This window comes from Bombus flavifrons, chromosome 10 (assembly GCF_040668555.2).
Source record: "Bombus flavifrons isolate JBK064 chromosome 10, iyBomFlav1_principal, whole genome shotgun sequence".
NCBI classification, from domain to species: Eukaryota; Metazoa; Arthropoda; class Insecta; order Hymenoptera; family Apidae; genus Bombus; species Bombus flavifrons.
Window position 1 is genome coordinate 10,895,683 of NC_138451.1, and position 22,282 is coordinate 10,917,964.

General features: G+C 39.9%; 1 protein-coding gene across 2 annotated transcripts in view; it reads right to left on the reverse strand.

Moving 5' to 3' along the window:
- Nucleotides 1-762: 762 nt before the first annotated feature.
- The window catches only part of cpx (synaptic transmission protein complexin), a 326,410-nt gene continuing 304,890 nt past the window's right edge, over nt 763-22,282 (reverse strand). For both annotated transcript variants that reach the window (XM_069121737.1, XM_069121738.1), the window contains 2 exons: nt 9,846-9,975; nt 763-8,659 (listed from right to left, as the gene is read on the reverse strand). In XM_069121737.1, coding sequence (XP_068977838.1) covers nt 8,583-8,659; nt 9,846-9,975 — 207 coding nt within the window. In that variant the 3' untranslated portion in view covers nt 763-8,582. The remainder of the gene's footprint in view (nt 8,660-9,845; nt 9,976-22,282) is intronic.

The following is a 22,282-nucleotide window of genomic DNA, read 5'->3' on the forward strand; positions in this document are numbered from 1 at the left end:
TGCATGCAGCTAAAAGTGCTTCGCATCTTCGAACGTCGAAATATAAAATTACACAGAGATCGATGTGTGAACGTACGCGTCGCAATTACAGAGTTTCGAGTTCGAGGTTGAGAGTAACATATTTTCATACTTTTTTTTTGTATTTTTTTCATTTTTTTCTATTTTTTCGCGCCGATCGTAAGAAGAAACATCGACGAGATGGGCATCGATGTTTCCTTCCTTTTCGTTTCGTTATCGCGCGGTGTGCATGTGTAACTCTGATTGTTAAATACATATACAGTGTCTGATGTGCGTGTGTACGCGAGTTTTTCTCTAATCCTTTTTCAACTTCCTCTTTTTTTTTTTTTATTTTGTTGTTGTATAAGAAACGTATAACATTAGTAATTATAGGCATCTATAGTATTGCTTCTCGATTCAACGAATTTACGAAGATACCGGGCACGGCACAGGTGTGATCTACGTACACGTCGCGATGTCGCAACACGGTCAAACAAGCTGTTACTCGAATCGCCGGGAATAACGATGGAAAAATAGAATACGCGTTTATTGCAGCCTCTTTTTTTTTGCGTAGCCGATTCGCATTTTTATTTCCATTTTTAAAGGAAATTTCGAACGACCTTAGGTCTCGAGCGACACCAACATTCAATTTGAGTCGGGAGTCGCTTTGTCTAAATTATTCACACGCTCGTCGCCGGTAACATGGAAACGGTTTGAAATTTTTTGCCAACAAGAATTTATAGCATCTGTGTAAAGTAAATTGGATTTAGCGTCGGAGAGAATGTCGCTTTCTATGCGACGAGACCATCCTTTTGCGATTAGCGTGTGATATAATCGAGTTTTCCAGGATCGAGCGACAGCCAGTACCGTGTTCACGGAATCCCTATCCAAAAAATCGCACAAGTCCGCTCGAAGATGGTGGTACACGAACCTCTCGTCGAATGGCAGCTGCTGAAAAGTACCGTTTTTCGTGTGTATCTTTTCGCCTCGGGACTCTCCAATTATCGAAGCTCCCCCTTTCTCTTTCCCTTTAACGTCGTCTTCGTCTTTGTTCTGCACTCCCTTGTATACAAAGCTAACGACTACTTACTTAACATCGTGATTTTCTCCTGTCTTACCTTCTATCTTTATTTATTTACCTCTTTTTTTTCTTTTCGAACGTTTCTCCGTGTGTAGGTGTTACGTGTGTTTGAACGGTATTTTCTCTCGCTTAGTTCGTACTTTGTTTCTTGTGAACGCATTGAAAAAACACACGTGCGAACGCGTTTTACATTATGCAATCGTCTCGTCGTCGAGATCATTATCATAATGTAAGAGATCATAACAATAGTACGTTGATTTAACGATAAGTTATCATTATTACTTTATAATGCGTTGTGTCGTTGTCTCTGAATAAGTCAAGTCGGTTCTTCCTCGCGAGTTACGCCGGTATTAATCTCCTCCGTCCTCGAACTTCGGGACACACCTTCCGTCCTCGCCTTCTGCTTCCTTACGGATTTCCCTGGCTCGAGCAAAAATCGGACGCTCGAATTGGAAAATTGGGACACAACGGTGTCCCGAGCTTCCAGGAGACACGGTTAACGTCTCGTCTTCCGTTCATCCTTTTCGCTTGACGCGGTTACGTAGAACGAAACCATCACGAAAACTTTCTCGGTTATACTAAACGCAGGTCTAGGTTATACGCGAGACTATGTACATAGAGAAAAGAACGTTACATTTGTCGTATAATCTTAAACGTTTCGGCGCATATCGTACCTAACGCGTTACATTCTTTCTGATTTCTTCGGTTTGTCCTGCTTGAAACACTCGCCTGATAATTAAGTACCTAAGAAAGGTTCGTCAACTATCTTTTACATAATAATTGCACGCGTGTCTCGTTTCGACGGATCAATTGTACTTTGCTAGCGAGTACTACGATATTATACTTTCTAATTACAGTCAGATTTACCGAGATCGTCAATTACCAGCAACTTTCGTTGGCTCATCCGTCTCTTTGATAGAACTCCACGTTCGAGGGTGTCACGTCGAAAACAGACACGAGTCGCTAGATTCTCTTTTTTTTTTCTTTTTTTATTCAATCCTTTGTTCATTTTTTTATCTTCACGATTACGATCGTCTATGAAACACGAATTAAATAGATTTAAGTATTCGTTTATATCACTTGCCACGTGCCGCTTACAGGCTTAGGGTGGCTTCAGGTAAAGGATGCGAAGGATAGAGCGATAAATCGCCTAGAATCGTGCGATGTTAGGTGCGTGTGCAAAGTGGAAGTGGAAAAACACTCGTTAAAGGGAATTAAGGAGATCGAAGATCAACAGTTCCGTACCAATGGAAAAGATCAAAAGAATCAAAGAACAAGAGAAAGTCTGGAGAGTATTCACGCGACTGATACATTTTCTATTTCTCTGAAAATCCATTCTCCGTTCTTACTTCCTTTTTATTTCTCGGACCGCGTTATTTTTCCTTCGATATAGCGAGAATCACAGAAGATTGTTACGCGTAGATTATGTTTTAACATATCTCCGGATTACTCTTGTCTCGTTGGTTTCGAACACCGTCGAATTTTACCTTTCGAGGGGAACTGTACTTTTTCGTCTATCGCGTTTCAACAACTTGTATTGGTGTTTTGCACGCATACACGCGACAACTGGTGGATGAACGTTTACGCTGGTGAAAAATCGTCGGTAAATGGCCTGAACCAAATTTCACGGATTATCGAATACAAGAATACGCGAAGATCTCTCGCAAACGAAAGTTTGAAATATAAATTGAAAGTTTTATAGGAACTTACACTAAGTCGTTTCAAGTAAAATGGCCGATTTCTTAACGTTGAAAATAATATTAATCATATTACGATTAAACGTACTCAATGTAAAGGGAAGCTATGATCATGGCAATTAAAATCATTAACCGATCATCGTTGAGAATATTTCGGTTCATTCATTATATTTATATTTAACGATCTAAATTAAGAAGTTTGAAGTTTTACAAAGAACGCACTCGAATTTGATGTTACTTCGTGATTCGATTTGACACACGATCTGTCTTCGACAAAGTATCATGTTGCGTTTAATTAGCGTGAAATTTAAAATTGAATAACAAATGTCACGTATGATATATAAATATAACGTATCATATGAATCATATATAAACGTCGAAATTATTTAACGACACTTTTAGTCGCTACCAATGAAATCAGCCATTTCACGTACGGCAACCGAACAGAAAATTATCTTTGACACAGTGTGCTAAGCATTGCTTACGCTTAAATTAAACTACATCGAATCAAATGGCACAGAAAGCTTTTAATCGATCGTTGAATCTTACACAGAAAGCTTGAACAACATGTAACGCAATATGTACGTATAAGGGAGAAGAAAGGAAAAAAGACGAACTACTGAGACTAAAGCGTCAACATTGACTAGACAGTACATCGAACAACGTTTTATGTCGATCACATCGAGAAACAACAACGACACACGACATTAATCAACAGTAACGGTTACGACAGTAAGATATTATGTTTTTTTTTGTATTCGTTTTATTCGTTCGTTTTTACGTGACACATGCATTAAGTAGTCGTGACTTCAAAGAGAACAATCGAGCGTAGCGTAGGAGATACATCGAGCAAAGGGGCTATGAGACGACAGGCGGAGAGAAAACTTGTTACGATCAAAAGATGAGAGCAAAATAGTAAGAGCAAGAGAGAAAGAGAGAGGGAGGGAGGTACAGAAATAGTTAAAGAGAGCGTGGGGAATAGGAAAACAGTCTATGAGCTATACACTGCTGTCGTTCGAAGTTGTCTGGCTAACTCGATGTCCAATTAATTATTTTTTCTCCTGTTAATCGTAATCATAAGAACGGTCTGTCTCTAAAAACATTTCGCTTCGAGCTACGCTGAAACTCGTCTTCTTCTACACCGAAATCGTGCTTTCCATCAACTGGTTATTTAACTTGGTGTGTTCACGTTCGTATCGAAAATTCGCCACAAGAAAGAGAAAAAAAAAAAAATGAAAAGAACGTACGAGCATATATTCTCTAGAATCAATATAGATAATATAATGTATACATCTTTGGGTTAATAATCGAGTAATTGACTTCAAGTGTATATCAAGTAGATCGCGCAGGAGGATTAGAATATGCGAGACAGGTTATTATTATTTTTGTTGAATTCGGTCGGTTCAGGAAATGGGCGCAGTTCGAAGGAACAAGGAGGATTAGGGTAAAATCGTTCTAGGTACTTTTAAAGCGTTTCCATCTAGTGGATCGATCGGTTACAGAGAGAAAGAATGCGAGTCTGCGGATCTTCGAAAATCATCGCGATATGTCGCACTATAATCTTCTGTACTTTCTTCGTCAGCGTTCGGCTCAGGTAGCAAAATACACGTTCTAGTTTGAACTCTATCTTTGGTCGAGTGATCCTCGAAGATCTCACGCGTGATAAGAGAAGATCCAACCAACGACATCGACATTGACATCGACAGACAAGAGAGAGGCAGGTAGCATGCACGTTGAGACACGAGAGAGACTGTACGTCAAGTACATTCAGATTCGAAGCACGTCCCGTCCGCTTCGCGTTCGTTTCTCAGTTGTCTCGTTCCGCCGCGTTCGACGATTAAAATTCGCCGTGACTTCGCAAAAAGGCGCGATCGATATAACGTCTCCTCGGTCATTCTTTTTATTGAAAACGATTAAGGTAAAGGGAAAGAGAGAAAAAAAAAGAAAACAAAGGAAGGCATAAAATCGAATCTGTGTGCTCGATCGCGCCAGCCTTAAGTCTCCGCTGAAACTTCTCTCGCAATTCTCGCCGAAGGGATATACAGCCGAACACTGGAAACATTGGAAAAGTTGTCGGTTTGTCTTTCGCGGACGAACAGCTGCCAAGAGGTATTTTACGACATTGAGACAGGAGAAAGTAGCGGAGCGCGCGGCGGTTTTCCAAAAGTTCGGACAGCGAGCAAGGAAGCTGTTCGTTGAATTTCTTCCCGCCGCGATACGTTAGTTCCTTCGTGCTCGTTTGGAGAATTTAGCGATCGAGAAATCGCTTGGTTCGAGGAAAATCGCTAACGACACTACCGATTTGCATCGTTATTCGTAAATAATTATATAGTTGCCGAGGCAGTATGTCGCCGGATAAAATAGCGGGTCGTTAAAAGTTTGGGAATTTTTAATATCGTAAATTATTCTTTGCTCCCATTCACCCGAGATTCGAAGTTCGAAAAAGTATCGACGATATTATCGAATTTCGAGGAAAGTTTCTGGCAAAGTTAAGGCTGGCGTGCTGGCCTTTTCGATGGTCGAATTTGCATCGCGGAGTTTGGCAAACGGGAAAGATCTGCGAACGTGCTTACGGAACGACTGATAATCGTCGACGCTGTCGACTAGAAGAGCCGCGTTACGTTTATACATCGAGAAACAGCAGAGTGCACATAGAAAGCTGACATGCGTTCGTCTCTATAGCAAAACGTTTGGACAGAAGGCCTTCCGACTTCTCATTTTCGATTGACGTTTAAGTTGCCTTTTCTTTTTCAACTGGGACGCGGTCCTAGATGTAACACACTTATCTCGATGAGACGAGGAAAGCTTTTTCCAATCTTTTCTCTTCTCCCGTCGGATCCTGCTTCGTCTGCTTCTTTCTAATTTCTCTTCGTCCGAGCAATTGGAATTCTTTTTTTTCCCGACACCCGATGGATCTTTCCTCGCGTGTATTGCGGCATATCGTCGAGAAATGTTTTCCTAATCCGAGTGATCAAGTATGATAGAGCGCGTGTTAGGAGAATATATCGCGAATTCGCAAAGAAATCAGAGGATAGCTGTTGCTTCAGAGTCAGAATCAATTAAGAGATTTTGAGAAGACTCGATAGATAAGAAGAAGATGTATAAGAATATATAGATCGGTACCAGAACGAGGAACGATATCGAACATAAAAAAAGTACACTTTCGTATCATCTCGTCACTCATACAAAAAACAACGTGTCACGCGTTAAATGACACGTTCTTCCTCTTCGTGCTTTCATTCTCCGTCGCAGCTTCGTCTGGCATTATCCGCCCTATACATATACCAACTCAGAACGTTTTACGACATATACGCAAGAATCTATGTTACAAGATACATTTTAATTTAAACAGAGTTATCCTCTCAGTCTCTTCATTAAACGTAGATCTTCCGATCGAAGGAACAAGAAACGTTTGCTTGCTCAACGAAATGTTTCCTTTATACTTTTCCTCCCCCTGTTTCCAATTAGTTTCTAAGTATATCGCAATGGTATCGTGCGTGAGCATTTTTTAGTTTCTTGTTAATTCTGTATATGTATAAGGCTCGCGTTACTTGCCGGCAGTCGATGCTCTGTCCATCCCGTCCATCATCGTTTACGCGTCGTCCATCATGCACAACGTGTTTGTCGCGGACGAACAAGCACGATGAAAGACCGGTGAACCGCTTCGAGAAAGGATGAAACAATGGCTACTTTGCTCGAACGTTTCCGGCGGTAACACCTGAAAACTCCTTGCTAAGAACAGTCTCGATCGTCGAATCGCGACACTAAGATCGTTCACGAGCGAACATATAAATCAGTTTTCTCTTCCTTTCTCTAACAATTAACCTACTATATAATTACACTCGATAGAAACGCACCGTATAAACGTGAAAGAAAGGCATTTCTTTAGTACATTTTTTTTTCTTTTTTTTCTTATTTGTTTGCATTTAAACGCGAGAGTCAGTGCTGCTCGATTCGTCGAGCTATTCTTAACGAAGCGCACATTTAAAATGTTTTCTCGTTTTGTCCATTTTTTCCGTTTTTTCTTTTTTTTTTCTTTTTTTTGGTCTAATAACCACTTTATATTTTTTCGTCACTTTTGTCGGCAATGTGTCTCCTAACTAATTGTCCCTAAGAATCGCTCAGGTGTTACGCGTTTCACTACGGATCGATCGCGATCGAGCTATATCGCCGAGAGGTAATCGGAAAAAATTCGAATTTGGACGGAAGGGAGAGCAAGGGCCGCCGGTTACTCTTGTTTTTTCTCATTACTCGTTTCCTGTGTTAATTCTTTTTTTTTTCTCTTCGTTTCTCTCTCTCTCAGCAATCCATCTCCGTCTTGCGTTCAGCTCTTGGTCTCTTGACTCTAGTTTCTCGTGGCCCTCGATCCTTGTCTTAACTTGTTTCTAAATATAAACATTTAATGGCAACAATAATAAGAACAATGACCGCGGTAATAAACTATGAGAATAATTAATAACTCGAATAATAATAATGACTCCCTCCTTTCTGATCTCCTTGTTATTGAACAGTCGTCGAACGAACTAGTGACTACGTAACTCTGCTACCGGTAGTTTCCTCTTTTTTTTTTTTAACCACTATTCGAAAAATTCACTAGAAACTTAGGTACTAAGTTTTTACGTCTTTTTTTTTACTTCTTTCATTTTTCTTATTTATATATATATAATATATTTCTTTATTTATATTTATATATATATATAGGTATATTTATATGCACGCGCCCTTCGACTGCTCACGTCTCATTTACGCCATGATATTCGTGCGATATCCGAAGAGACTTTGATCGATCCAATCATTTTCCTTTCTCTCCTTCCCCCTCTCTCTCTCTGTTTTTTTACGTTCCATCTTATTTCTTGTCGAGATTTCTTTCCGATATTTCATTTTCTCTCTTCGAGTCGTAACGCATGTACGAATTCTCACGGATCTTATACTTTGCATTTTCTCCTTTTCTTAACTTCGATCGTCTCTGTCCTTCTTCCTTCTTCGAATCGTAAGGCGTAAACGAACTCTCGCCGATCTCGTACTTCCTACGTTCTCACGTCTGCCGCAGTTTTCTTTATCCCGTCATCGTCCTCGTTTAACATCGTCCCCGTCTTCCTCGTTTCTTTTCCCTATGAATTTTCGTGCGTAACGTCTCTAGTAGATCCTCTCCGTTTGTATCGATTCTGAAATTCCTCTGGATTCGTCGCTCCACCATCGACATCCTAGATCCTCGCCGAGCTTCGAATCTCTAGATCTTCTCGACTTGCTTCAATTTCCAAGATCACCCGAGTCAATTAACAACGCTATCGACGATGATCTCTCGAATTTAATCCGTCGAATTCGTCTCGTTTCATCCACTCGTTCTCAACGATGACACGTCCTTCTCACACGATGGCAATGTTGATCGAAGCTCGTAACTCTTCTCTTGTTTGGTCGATGCGCTCGTTTCTGAAGATCGTTCCGCGCGTACCCTCGTAGAAAATCTAATTCGATGGTCGTTGGAGGACCGAGGACGGGCGATGGGCGTTGGTTGCGGTGTCTCGAGCGATTGTCGCTTCTCTCGACGCTCTCTAAGGGACGACTGGCCAATTCGAATCCCGAATCGATCTACGCTCGAACAACACGACGACGACGATTACGACGGCAACGACGACGACGCTGGTAGTGAGTTTCCGTATCGCTCTTTCCTTTCGCTTCTCCAATAACACGTCAGATCTCGCTCGTTCTCTTCCTCGTGATGTCGTAGGGGCTGAGAGGCGGATGCGGCTCTGGTAGCACATGATGCGCCACCCTCCTTACCGACCGCTTCAAGGGTGTAGGTAGGCTTATTGGAGATCGCATTTACCTTCCAGTACTTGCGCTTTGATCTCTTGTATATGCGTGTCTAACGCGTTCTTGATTTCTGGAACAAACGAACGTTCATGTATTATATTGTATATATAGCGTGTCGCAAGATACGTGGCGGATATTTGTAGGATTCATTCTAGATATCAATGAAATTGATGAAAAGAGTTCACGCACAAAGATGTCGTTCCAGGCTTGTCTTTCAAGTTGTAAACGATTTCACTTTACGCTAGAAGTATACTCATATCGTTGAATCAGATGCCGAATCTCTCTATCTTATTGATACTTCGTGAGTAGAATTTCAAAGTCTGCCGCTTTACGTTTCGTAGATACACTTTTTATGTTTAATAAAATTTGAGTATTGCATATGAATTATAGACTTTACGTTAGCTTGCAGTTTTGCGTTTCATACAGCGGAGAACAGAAGAAAGTTTATAAAATAAGAAATATGGAACAACATCATAAAATAACAACGAATAAGTACAATATGTATATCATAGAATAAATGACTATTACCAATACGATAAAAAATCTTTAATACAAAAGCTTCTACAATTCGTTTTTAAACTTTCTTTCATCCGCAACTGTACGCCAGTTACTTCTTACTTTCGTTATACGAAATACCAAGTTAAACGATACTCCATCGCATCGTTTTACTATCATTTACATTTGTCCAATCGCGAAACAGATATAATAATTATCGTAAGATTTTTGATAGTGCGAGGGTGTACAGTTTCACGAGGTATCCTCTTGGCATTGTAGTACGATTTCCGATATTCTCTGTATTTTATTCAGCCCCGTGTATAAATGAGTATGCGTGCGCTACAGTGTCCCAGTTTAGTTACAAAAGAATGGAAAATCGCAAATGAACGACTACACGGCTGAAAGTTGGCTGGCAGTTTTTCAAGCTCTCTCAATTACGAGACATCGATTTCGCCGTGAAACTGAACGAGGATCGTGGCATGCGACCGGCTTCTGTTGAATTTACTCAGAAACCGAGTGGAGGATTGCAGTTGTTTGATTTCTAGCCAAGGCTCGTTAACCCTTCATCGATCATCCCTTGCCGTGTCTGAGCGCCACTGCATTAATTCGTCAGGCAGCTCCACTCGGTGAACGTGTACCGTGAATTTGTAGCTTCTCGTTCTTAACCCCGTTCTATGGCCATGGTTTCCCTGGCCAACCTCTTCGCGAAGGGTCGTGTGTACCGAGTGTGATGAGCGAATGCAATTGACTCGTGTACATACTTGTAATCTCGTCCTCGTCTTCCGCCTCGGCTTCTGCAGCCAATTCCTCTGGCGTCTTCTTCTTGCGCATCAAAGGATTCGGCTCTTCTTGGGTCATTTCTTGTACTTCTTCTCGCTTCTTTATGTTATACTGAAACGGAAAAACGAGAAGCGAGTGAACAAAAGGAGGATTACCGGTTACAAAAGAACGCGTTTGTACTTGGCGAAAAAACTCGCGACACACGTAAGCTTCCCTTTTATCTTTTCGTCTGACAAAGACTTTTCAATTAAGGAGGCACCGAAAAATCGAAATCTTTTAAAAAGTCTTTTTAATATTCCACTGGTGTGGAATATCGTACGAAAGTCCTTTTCATTTATCTTATTATTTCACCAAGACTTTCTCATTAACAAGATACATAAGTCTTGTACGTTTATGTATCGTTTTAAGTTTCTCGAAGCTTTCAAAAGGGATTCCACTCGCGAACGAAGAAGTTGAGAAAATCGAGTAAAATAGAATGTCAAGTCCAGTTCGACGTAAAGATCTTGCAACTACTTGTAAGAAAAATCCCCAAATTTTATTTATGCTTAAACGTCTGAAGGTGTAGCCTCCCAATCGATTAAAAAATAGACTATAGAGATAGTAATATACGTTTTACCGAGTCGGAGCACGAATTCGACAAGTTTTACGAGTCACGTAACAAATGCTCTTCGCTTGATATCTGTTGGGTCGCCGTTTAAATCCTATTCTACGTTAATCCTGATCCACGTCCGTCTGCGTAGTTAAACGAAACGTACTTACACGAGCGTTTACGATGGATGATCTTCAAACGAAACAACGTTTCGTACGAACGTTCGGTCTGTGTTTTGTTTTGCTATTGACTTTCTGTGAAGCAAGCGGAGAGGAAACGCGCGGGACCCGTTAACGAGTATTCCGGTCAGATTTTCTTTGACGCGATAGACAGATACCTTTGACCAAAGTGCGAGAAGCTCAGTCGCGAAGTTTTCTCGATCGAAGTTGGCGCACCGCTACGTAGCCACGTTGAAGACACTCGACGACAGTATATTTCCAAACTTCGCTAACAAGAAAGTTGTAGTAACGCGACGAAGTAGCCGAGAGCGACAACCTTTCTTTCAGACTTTAACATCGAAAGCGTTTTAAAGGAGGTGTCATCCCCTCGTGCCTCGAATTTAATGAACAACGACAGCCACAAAAACATCGGCAACGTAAAAAGTTATCTCACGACCAAATATCGATTTATGTGCGATCCTATCGAGAAGCCTTTGGCTGTTCCCATTAATTTACAAGGAAACACCGCCAATAGCCCTGGATGGCTTCTATTTAGACGGAACTTTTCCTGTACATTTTCCGTAACTTTAAACTTGCCATAAGAGCATAAATATCCGTCTAGTCGTGACTTCTGTCGCCGCGAATATCACATGTCGTATTGTCAGCGATATTTCGAGTCGCGACGCTAGTATCATAAATCGAAAACATTCTCTGGTGACATTTTCTAGTAACTGTCGTTTGTTGCTGTTCACGATCTTTGCTTTTACCATTTCCACAGTCACGGTGGCATGAAATCGGAATGGTCAGATTACGGAAGAATCGTTTTCGGACAATCGGCTTAAAACTCAAACAGTCAATCGCGTCCATCACACGGAGCATCGACGCGCGGCTATTAGCCAGCCCTCACGCAGTGTTCCGTAATCGTATTAGCTGGACAATTTCAATCTCGGCTTCGTATCATCGAATCTGCCTCATGATTTCGAGGATCTGCAACAGGAGATCGGCACGTAACAACATATCCGCGCCATCGTACCCCTATTTACACTAGATTGTCTAGTTGCATCGAACCGCAATGACGGCTGCACCCGCTCGCTACCTAGCTACATGCAGCGAGTAACTCAGCTTTGTATCCACGCCACTCTTGTCGGTAGACAATGAGCCCGATTGCGGTACAAGCCAGACACGTGATCGGCTGTACGGGTGCCGGTTGCCTCTATCGTGGCATTGTAACCGACCGTGGAATACGCGTATTGCGGCTATATCTACAAACACTATAAATTCTCCGTCTGTTTCGTTGTTGTTCTCCGTTGTTCGGCCCTCTCGTCTCCCTTTTTGCAAAGGCTTTTCGCGTTTTGTCCCGAGTCTCGTATCGCTCTTTTGTTACCGCGCCATGCGACTACACGCGTCTTTCACTAGACGCGCTGTCCGATTCGATATCGTTGTCACGAGGGATTTTCTGCGAAAAACTTTGCCCAATCAAAATTCAGACGCATATTTCTCTGGCTGTTCTGCTACGAAATAATAACAAATTGGAATTCATTTTCGTGTCACATTTATCATTGGAATCTTACGGAAAGAGATGAAATTCCAGGGTTGTAAAGGTTTCGCCTTACTTAGATATTCTGTTTCACTCGGTTTTCTTCGATTTCAACGTATAAAACCTTTTCTTTCGTATCATAGCGTGACTCGATAGAAGTACGTCGACGTGAATACGCGATTGGTTAGGGAAATGTGAAAATGTGATAAGAAACGAAGTGTTTGAAATCATATCGACCAGCAACGTCTCCAGGTAACACTGAATTATATTCGCTGGGAAAAGCTAGTTATTATTTCTTGCCTCATATCCGCAGATTCAATAGAACGGAATAGTTTGTTCTATTTTATCGAAAGTACAATAAAATGAAATTGTAACCACGAACAATGCACGGCTTTCTCTCTTATTTTCAATCGGTTCGACAATTCCACTCCCCATACTTCTAATCGTATCTTGTCCCTTTGTATCTCGCGTCTCGTACGTGTAGAAATCTCGTAAGGTGGTTTCACAGTGGTGAGCACAGTGTACATATAAATATGTATCGACTTACGCAGTTTTCTTCGAACTCGAGTCACAGAACTAAAACAACGCACCTAAACACGAGCAACGAAAGTTTACAGGTCGATTTACAGAAAGATTTTCGCGACATTTTCGAACAAAAGTTGTAGTAGTCTGAGAGTGATGGTTCGACCGTACCACGAGGGCGGAGGGACGAGTATATTTAGAAATAGGAAAAGTTGATTGGGTTTATTTAATTAGCGTAGTAGAAATTCGGTTTGCGCTGGGCTAACGGGTATTGCCGATAAATCTGTCTCTCTTTGTTTTTCCGCTGTTCCGTTCCATTAGCAGCGCGGCCGTTCGTAAAGGGTGTACAGTGGCGCGTCCCAGGCACCGTGAAGCCGCGCGAAGGAGACAGATAGCGTGTGTATAAACGGCGGTCCAGTCTCCCAACGATGTCAAATGTGATACACCGATCCTGACGTTAATTAATGCTTCTCGACACGCACCGCGCGCCTCTGCGATACAACGTTTACGAGCGCGTCTCACGTGGAATTTCAAATTCGTGACGTTACGTTTGCGCCAAGGAACGCCTTTTAATTATCGGCCCCTCCCTCTCGACCCTCTGGTTTTTTTTAATCCTAAAAGTTGAGCAATCCCAGGGACTCGTAACACTTTGCATAATTGCGACGCACTCGCGCGTATCACGGCCGGAAGTCTTCAAACGTTCTTTCGCCACGGGTGCTACGTTCTGTGATTTGTATGCTCGTGTTGGATGGCTGCATCTGTATGTGTGTCCTAGACGCATCTGCAAGCCACGTCGCATTGCGACATTTTTACCCAGCACATTTTTAGTAACCAGTTTTCTTGTTAAAAACTAGTTCAACAAGCGTTACGCCGTATGTCTAATGGTATGTTTTGGTTATAATATGACGTACTGGTTCAACGATACGGAGTTAGAAGTTTGAAGTGCGCATAAATGCTAAGTTCAGCGCATTGCCAGATTCGTTGTTACGTGTATGGTAAGTATGTGTACGTATAAAGGTGTACACAGGAGATGTGATAATTATCCGAGATTATTAGGAAAACGATTGAATATCTATCAATATAACGACATACACACTCGTTGATAAGTATTACGACATCCGCTAATGCAGAACGTGGTAATTAATCTGGTAATTAATTAAACGAATTAAATAGGAGATTCATAGGAATTTGGTGAACATTTACGGATAATAAATATAAGGAAGCATCTAATGGTATAAACGTCGATATCTACCAGTGACGAATCGGTATTTTTTAATAAGACGATGACTATGAAAAACGCGAGAAGGCTTGGTTCTACGTAAAGTAAATGGATTTTCACAAAAGCAGTTATATTTATGGTATCTCAACATCGTTCGATGGTAACACGTGTTCGTAACAGCAGAAACTTTGCGAACGTTATCAAATCCCTAGTTCGCAATGTTGTCTAGCTATCTTGTTACAGCATTAGTATTCGCGCAGTTTCTGTCTCTCACAATCAGCCTAATTGTCACGTGACGGTGCGAGCGCGGTACAAGCATCGCTGGTTACGAAGCAAACGCAACTATTTGTAAATTGTTCGTTGTTGAATCCCGGGGGGAGGGTAACAGTCGACCCACGTTTCCATGTGTATTTCGAGCACGACAGAGGCGAAAGATCGATTTTTCGTTGAACGAGAACTGTTTCCATTAATTACATCGCTGGAAATTACGATTTCTTTATACAAGCGTGTCACTCGCGCCGTGATTTCATTTCTAAAGGAATTCGGCGCGCAATGACATGGCGATATTCTCATCAACTTTTGTAACTGGCGAATCGCTGGTGCGTGTTCAATTTTCAATTTCTGCCGAATCATGGCTATTTTTCACGATCAGCGAATATTTCTGTCGCGTTGTTCCTGTCGCAGTTCCCGTGAAAATTGAAAAAAATAAAAAGAAGGGGAAAATAGGGTGACCAATAAGTAGACCGCGGATGTTTACGCAAACTGATATTCTTACGAACACGTCTAAAGCAATGGGATCTAAGCAGAGATTCGTTTCACTCGTCGAATACTATAACGAGTACTGTGCTCTTATCGCGTAAAATTTTCTATCTAGCATTTTGTTTGGTTCTCAAAAAGAAAAAGAATTTTTGTTTCCTTCAGTTTGGAAAGAGATTTTGTATTCTATACAATTTTTACACGTTTGTCGCATTCTGCGCATTTTTTTTTTTTGCCTTGAGGTTTTCTATAAATGCGTAAGCATTCGCAGTTTACCGATATATCATGTCATTATTGTTGTGTCACCATTCGTTTCATTTCGAGAGAAAGGGAATTTTACTGTTTAATTTTTATCTGTTGCGGCCGATAAACAATTTCGAAAGTGCCACCGATACGCATCGTTTATGATATTTTATTAATCAGTACGTTGTAATTACAGGAGTTTAATTAAATTTGATGTACCAATTACGTAAATTAATTTTCTAATTGGGCGTACGTGACTGCAACTGTGGCTACATTAAAATCTGTAATTTCACGGTGCTCTTTCTACAAAGCGAGAATTTATTGCCTGATACGTTCATTGCATGCAAAATCGGGAAAAGATGTTATGAATGCTCGTTTCACTTTGTTCGCGAAATTATCAGTACGTAACGTTGTAGTATGATATATCGTTGTTAAATAGCTAACAGTACGATAAATGTACAAATGTACAAATAACTCTCGTGTATATTTAAAAACTGCGTATCGTTTACTTCTCATTTTATAAATATTAGCACACTTTATAGGACGGTAAACTATGAAGAAACCATATTCAATATTATAATAGTAATCTCATCAATGCCATACAATAAGATTAGAGTATCTGTCTTGTATTTATTGATATTTCGTATCATATATGCTACAAAAGATTCAGATTTTCTGCAGAATTCTTCGAGTTTTCGTCTGGCCCATCTGACATTTTTTCGACAGAATTTAGGCTGAAAGACTATAGAAATCAATATTCTACTATTACAGTAATTTACTATATTTCTGTAATTTCTGCTAATATACAGTTTGCACAAATTTCGTTACATCGAATCGCGATCTTCCACGAAATACTCGTCGATTAATCGTCTCCTCGATAATTTAGATTAATTGTCATATTTCGCGTGAAACCAGCGAGTGCCCTAATACTTACGGACAGGAGTGTACATTTTCCATTCGCGTAACGCTGACACACTCTCTAGGAATAACGCACCGATACCGATTCTGTCGTCAATGCTTTTATCGCATTATAACCGACACTTTGTAGTACAAGTAGCCTTAACTTGTTTCGACGTGCGCATCCTTAAGTACTTTCACGATGGTCCGTTGAACGTCTTAAAAGGAGTCAGCCTGACTCTATTAGGAAGTCGCCATATTGAATGCAGGGACTCCCTACTAGAGTCAATTTGACCCCAGTTAAGTTCAATCTTCTCTCTTCGCTTCTCCCGTCGTCGTTGTCTACCGTTCTTCTTGCTTTCTCCCACGTCGACCTCGTCCGGGTTGCAGCTCGTTGTTCTTACGTTGTCAGCCGTCTTGTTCTTCGGTTCTCTACTTTCGCGGCTCTTTTTCTCCCCTCTTCTTCTTTTTTTTCTACCCGTTCCTCTCGTTCTTCTTCGTCAGCGTCACCTTTGACGCCCGCCAGGGTATTCGTGCTATAAACACGATATCGATCAGACGCCGGATTTTAATTATCGCGTCGAAAGCTAATTAGCTTGACACGTAGTTCGTGTCTCGCCTGATCGAGCTCCTGTTCAGAACGATATTTAAGCGTAACTCAGCTTAGAATCTAACGACAGTGGTGATCGATGCGTCGTGTCATACCTATTACGAAGAACACGTAGTAGGATACGTATGTTAGGCGAACAGATCTCATTTGGGCATCTCGAGAGCAAGACGTTGCATACGCGTCGCATACAGATTGATAGATATATAGGTGGATGCAGTCGGTGACAAAAATAAGCGCATAAGTAGTGGAAGTAGGTATCGATGAAGTTTAATTAAACCGGTGATAGTGTTATACATATATACTCGCGTTCAAAGATTTGACAACTTTTTATCTTTAATAAAACTTCGATATTTGACGTACATTATGAACTTTATATTACCTCGCATTACTCGCGTTAACATTTTATACGTCAGCTACTTTTTTTGGTTATATAAAATACCAAGTTAAATGAAACTCCATCGTATCGTTCTACTGCCACTTACACCTGTCCAATTTTGAAACCAATGTAACTTAAGATTTTTGAGCGATGCTGTTTACACACACTTGTAATGAATTATTTAGTGAATGATTGAAATTGATATTTATATCTCTGTACAGGCAATGTCGTATCTAACGAAACTTCGTTAATATCTGTTTCCATTGTCTGTCGGTTTATTTTCGTGGCCGATTGAATATTCTTTATGTCAACCTCTCAGCCAAGAAATTTGCCCTTGGTTTTACATCTGTCCTAACTTCACGATACCAGCTTACATATTCGATACAAACTTGTTTTCCAAACTACTATGTTGTAAACCATCCAAGTTTACGATACTAACTTACACATCGAATATAAGCTCGTTTTCCCAACGTCAGTGTTACGAACAGTCGTACGACCGATTCAAATCTGTCGAACGGTTTCACTCCTTAAATTTTGTAATCAATGAAAATTGAAATGTTAAGGAGCGCGTGTAACTATGGGAGGAGAGTAAGTGGGAAAGAGCGAGTAACGAGAATGTAGGAGAGGGCGCGTCTGGTGGCTGATTTAAAACTTTGACTTTCCGTCAATTTGATACGTAGCCACCTCCTTTCACCCCTCCCTGCCCCTTCTGCACCCGTTTCTCAGTATTTCCATGCGATTTTATTGACACCAGTCAGTCTGGCGAGAAGACACCGGCGAAGTTTCCGTGGGTCATGAATTTGCGAAATTGGAAAGCTGTCTGTTTCTCTTCTCCCCATTTTACACTTTCCTCGTCCGTTCTTTCTATCCTCGGTCCGTTTCAGACCTGTACTCATATTCCTTGATTCGTGGATCACCGCTGAGAAAGACAACCGGCTTTTGGATATCGAGAACGTTGACGGGCTACGTGACGATATCCCAGCGTATTATTTCTTTCGCGTCCGGGCAGCATGTTTGAATTTCATAGAGACCATTGTCGAGACAGCGGTAAAAAATTTCGAATAATGCCCGTCGTCTTGCAATTTCGATTTATTGCAGGCGAATATGAACAATTTCAGGGCTACGTATAATTTTTGTTACACGGTATAATTTTTGTTATTCGTAGCGTACGCACGCTATCGTTTCTCATCGCTGGAAATAGCCGAGAAACGTTTCGTGTAATTTTTTAGTGAAATTGGATATTTTTCTATATTCAATTCACAGAGATTAAAACTATACGCATTGGAATGTACGTGTTTTTTATTTTGTGTTTAGTATTGATCTGTGTATCTTTGCTATTGTCATTTTCTTGTACGCGTGTTCCAAAACAAATTCGATAAATCTTAATAATAACTTTACTAAGAAATTTTACTGAAATATAAAACTATTATTTAATAAGAATTATTTAATAAGAAGACAAATTCTCCATTGTTCTCTGCAGATAGAAGACGATAGGTTCGAGGTATTGAAAATGCAATTACGATTATTTAGTTTAATAACGGACGCAATAGAAATTACGCTACTAATTACTGGAAAACTAAGTTTTCAGCTTTTGGCGATTAAATCAGCGAATTATCAAAGAAACAGCGAAATATACTTGAACGTAAGGGAAAATATTTCAATAAAGAAATAAATTACATTCTCGTAGAAGAAAAAAGAAACGAATGGAATCTTTTGCATAAATCCAATATTACCAGAGGAACAACAAAGAAGGAACAGTAAATAGGACAGGAAACGCGTTAACCAAGATCCTCATTGGTATTCATTAAGTTCGTTAGCATCTTCCTCTAGCGATTATCCTTGTCTTTGATCTGTTAATGTGTCTACATTTCTTTAACACAACAGGATTAGCCAACTATTCTCCGCCCAAGGTCTCTGCGACTACATTTCACCCCGATCGTATTACGCTTGCTATTAACCGCCAGTTACGATATCGTAAATTCGTTGGCAATAAATCGCGATCATGATATGCTGTATATATATAGCAATACTTTCGCTGTTACGAAATTCAGCGAAATTTAGAAGGCAAAAGGCGCGCGTTACCTGTCGCGAATCTACATAGATAACATTGTTCCTCTGCACCTGTTGGATATATTTATGCATCCATAATTCAGCTCGTTTATTTCATCGCAGCTTCGGCTTCAGCTGCCCGAGCTTGTAACCCATTTTTTATACTTGCCTGGCACGCGACCCGCATTATCGGACGTGTTTGTTTTTCGTCGCAAGTCTTACGATTAATCATCGATTTATATTCTCAAAGTCGCTTCGCTATCGCTAGTTGAATTTTTGAATATTCATGGAAAGCACGAATCGAAATACAGTAGAAGCACGATTATCGGAACGCCAACACGAATGTCACGAACGTAGCTGATCCGCACGATTAGGCAGGAATTTTTGTATTCAGAAATATTTTCGCGTAATCAATTTATGTAAATACCGAAATGGAATATCAAATATGAAAATGATACGACGACAGAGATTCAGATAATCGGAGATTATTCCTTCGATTTTGTCAATAATACACTGGTTACATTTTTGAAGAATATTTATCAATTGATTAATCGGTGTCTACCAATCGGTATCACGTGGAAAGTAAAAGTGTTACGTGCTTATTAATATTGGATACTTTATAAGTTTGATAAATTTCAAAGGACAGAGGCAAGATTTCCGAATATGTCGGTATTCGTCGTTATTATTATTCGTGACTTTGAATGGTAGTACATGGTGATGAAATTTGTCCAATATTTAAAATTTACAACGAAGTAAAATGAAATAAAATACAAGAAAATAAAATAAGGTAAAAGCGAGCTTCGCGATTTCTGCAATTGCGACGAACAATTTCAAATACAATGGTGCGCTTTGCTCGTGACTGCACGGGAATCGCGTGCTCGCGTGTTATGAACATTAAAGTAGTTTCACCGATTACGGTCCTATCGAAACGTAAAAAAGGCTCGTATCTCCTTGGCTCGCGATTCAGAATCGTTCTATTCTTGGTCAGACTTTAACCAACGTAACAACATCGTTCGTGACACGAATTACGAAATCTGTTACTATATTCGGTTGATCTTGTTCGTAGCCTAATTTCTCTAATCTAAATCCTAATAAACTTGTACGACGTTGACTCAAGGCTCGCAGAGTAGAAAGATAAATTTCATTTTTAAGAGCGAAGTCATTTACATCGGTGAACTACGTCTGAGTATGGCATAGTTTCGATTGTATATTTCTCTTTTAAGAAATCGAGCAAACATAAACAGCGGTTTCTTTGGAAACGAGAAAAGAGATAGTTACGATTTTTGCAATTTCATATTGAAATTTTTTAAGAAGAGGAAATGTTGAACGCACGCTATATCTTTGTAGAATATCGACATGTATACGTAACACTGGATTTATTATAAATTTTAAACGAGCAACAGCTGAGATTAGTTTACAAGATTTCAACGTAAGCTTTACGTAAGATTTAAATCAACTTTTTAAAATTTCGCATACGAAATAGATAAGTTACAAATCATCGGGCCAAAGATCCCTTTCGTTTACGAGTTGTTACATTTGAATAAAGATCGATCGATCTCCTGCTTCTAGTTATTCTATTATACGATGTTAATGAGCCATCAGCCAAGATCGATAAACGTAGAAATATAAAAGAAAATAACACAGTTAGCTAAAGACGACCGATTAAATTACTTTTACCCTTTTTCTTCGCTAATTGTTACTGACGCAAGCTACGAAGGGAAACGGTAATAGAATAGGAAAAACATACGTTAAACAGGCAATTGAACGTGTCGTGTGGACGAAGTGAGCCGTTGAGTGGAACATCGGTCCCTCGAAGATACATCTGCTACGAGAGATTCGATAAAGTACATAATAAAATACTGCGGCGGTGGAACGACGACGTCGATGGGGATTGGTCACGACAACGTGCAATAATGTCGTTCCTTCGACAATTTCTCGGAAAGAGCAGGAAACCCGCCGCCGATGGAACAAAGTGCCGGAGATGGCGCGGCAACATTTTCTCTTCGAGTCGAAAAGCGAACGACGTTAGAGCGTTATCGAGAAAAAAAAAAAAAAAAAAAAAAGAAAGGGAAGAATGCGAACTTTTGTTTCGATCGGATCGTTCTAATAGAAGTTTAGAAAATCGCAAGGTGTATTAACGAGAATCAAAGATGGATGGTTGGTCGAAACCTCGATTTCCATTCGTCGACCATATTCCGCTATCAAAATCTATCGATCGCTTAACAGAGGAACGACAGTAGCATTTTTCCACGATAATACTGCCAAAAATGGTGATATACTGGTAGGTCGCCACGACGATAAATCCTAACGTATCATATTAGAATACTCGTTCCATATGGATATTCCTATTTCACGCTGTCCGTTTTTTTTGCTGAATTTATGTTCGTCCGGTCAGACCCTCGACAAAGTTGAGATGCTTCATTTCCGAAACATCCCTTGCGCGCCATCTCCGCTTATATACCCACGACGTTTAAAAATGATTTCGGCCAAAAGGTTGTCTATTTTTTATCGATTTGTATCGCATAAAACGACGCGTATATCTTCGTTCATAGATATTAGGACATCTGCCGATCTTGTGAAAAACGCGATAATTGGACTTGGATTACGAAGAGTGAAAATTATATATTCATTTGAGACGATGATTTGTAATAATTGTCTGCAAGAGTTTCGAGAAAATAATTGAGAATTATATATCGATTCTTGTCATCTTTTGATTTAAACTCCGGTGAAATGAAAATGAATGTGATTTAAACGAATGATTCAGAAAGTTTAATAGAGTGTATCCTGTTGATAAAATTCGAATCTGGCTCTTGAAATTATTCATGAAATGCACGAAATCAAGAGACATATTTTATAGCGCAGATTTATCAGTGACAAAGAGTGGAAAGTATAGATAAGAAACAACTTAATCGTATTATTTGTAACTGGTGAGATTTTTATCATTGCATTGCAGATTTTTATCATTGTAGACTGTTTATATTTCAATGTTTCAAACGATATAATAATTCCAGTTTTTAATAAGCTGATCTGTTTCGATCTATCTTGTTTTGCTAATGCTTGAACTTAGTAATGGAGATGTAAAAATAAATTAGTTATACGGAATAGTGAGAATAAACATTAGCTATGAAATATTAAATGTCAATGAGAATTTATACAGGCACACACACGTATGTTGCATAGTATTATTTCATCATTGACATGCAAATGCAGCAAATTGGACTGGATATCTACATTGTTTGTATAATAGCGATGCAATTTATGGGCATCAGCAACTACCTTTGAATACTGAAATTATTTTATAATTTTGCTTGCGTCATTGTTATAAAACGCAGCAAATTGCCTTTCCTAGAAATTAAACAGCATTCTTCTGAATTTTCCATACTAATATGCAAATACAATGATACTCGGTTCCGAATGATCATTGATGGTTTAATGTAATTTTTCCAAAGCTAGAAATAAAAC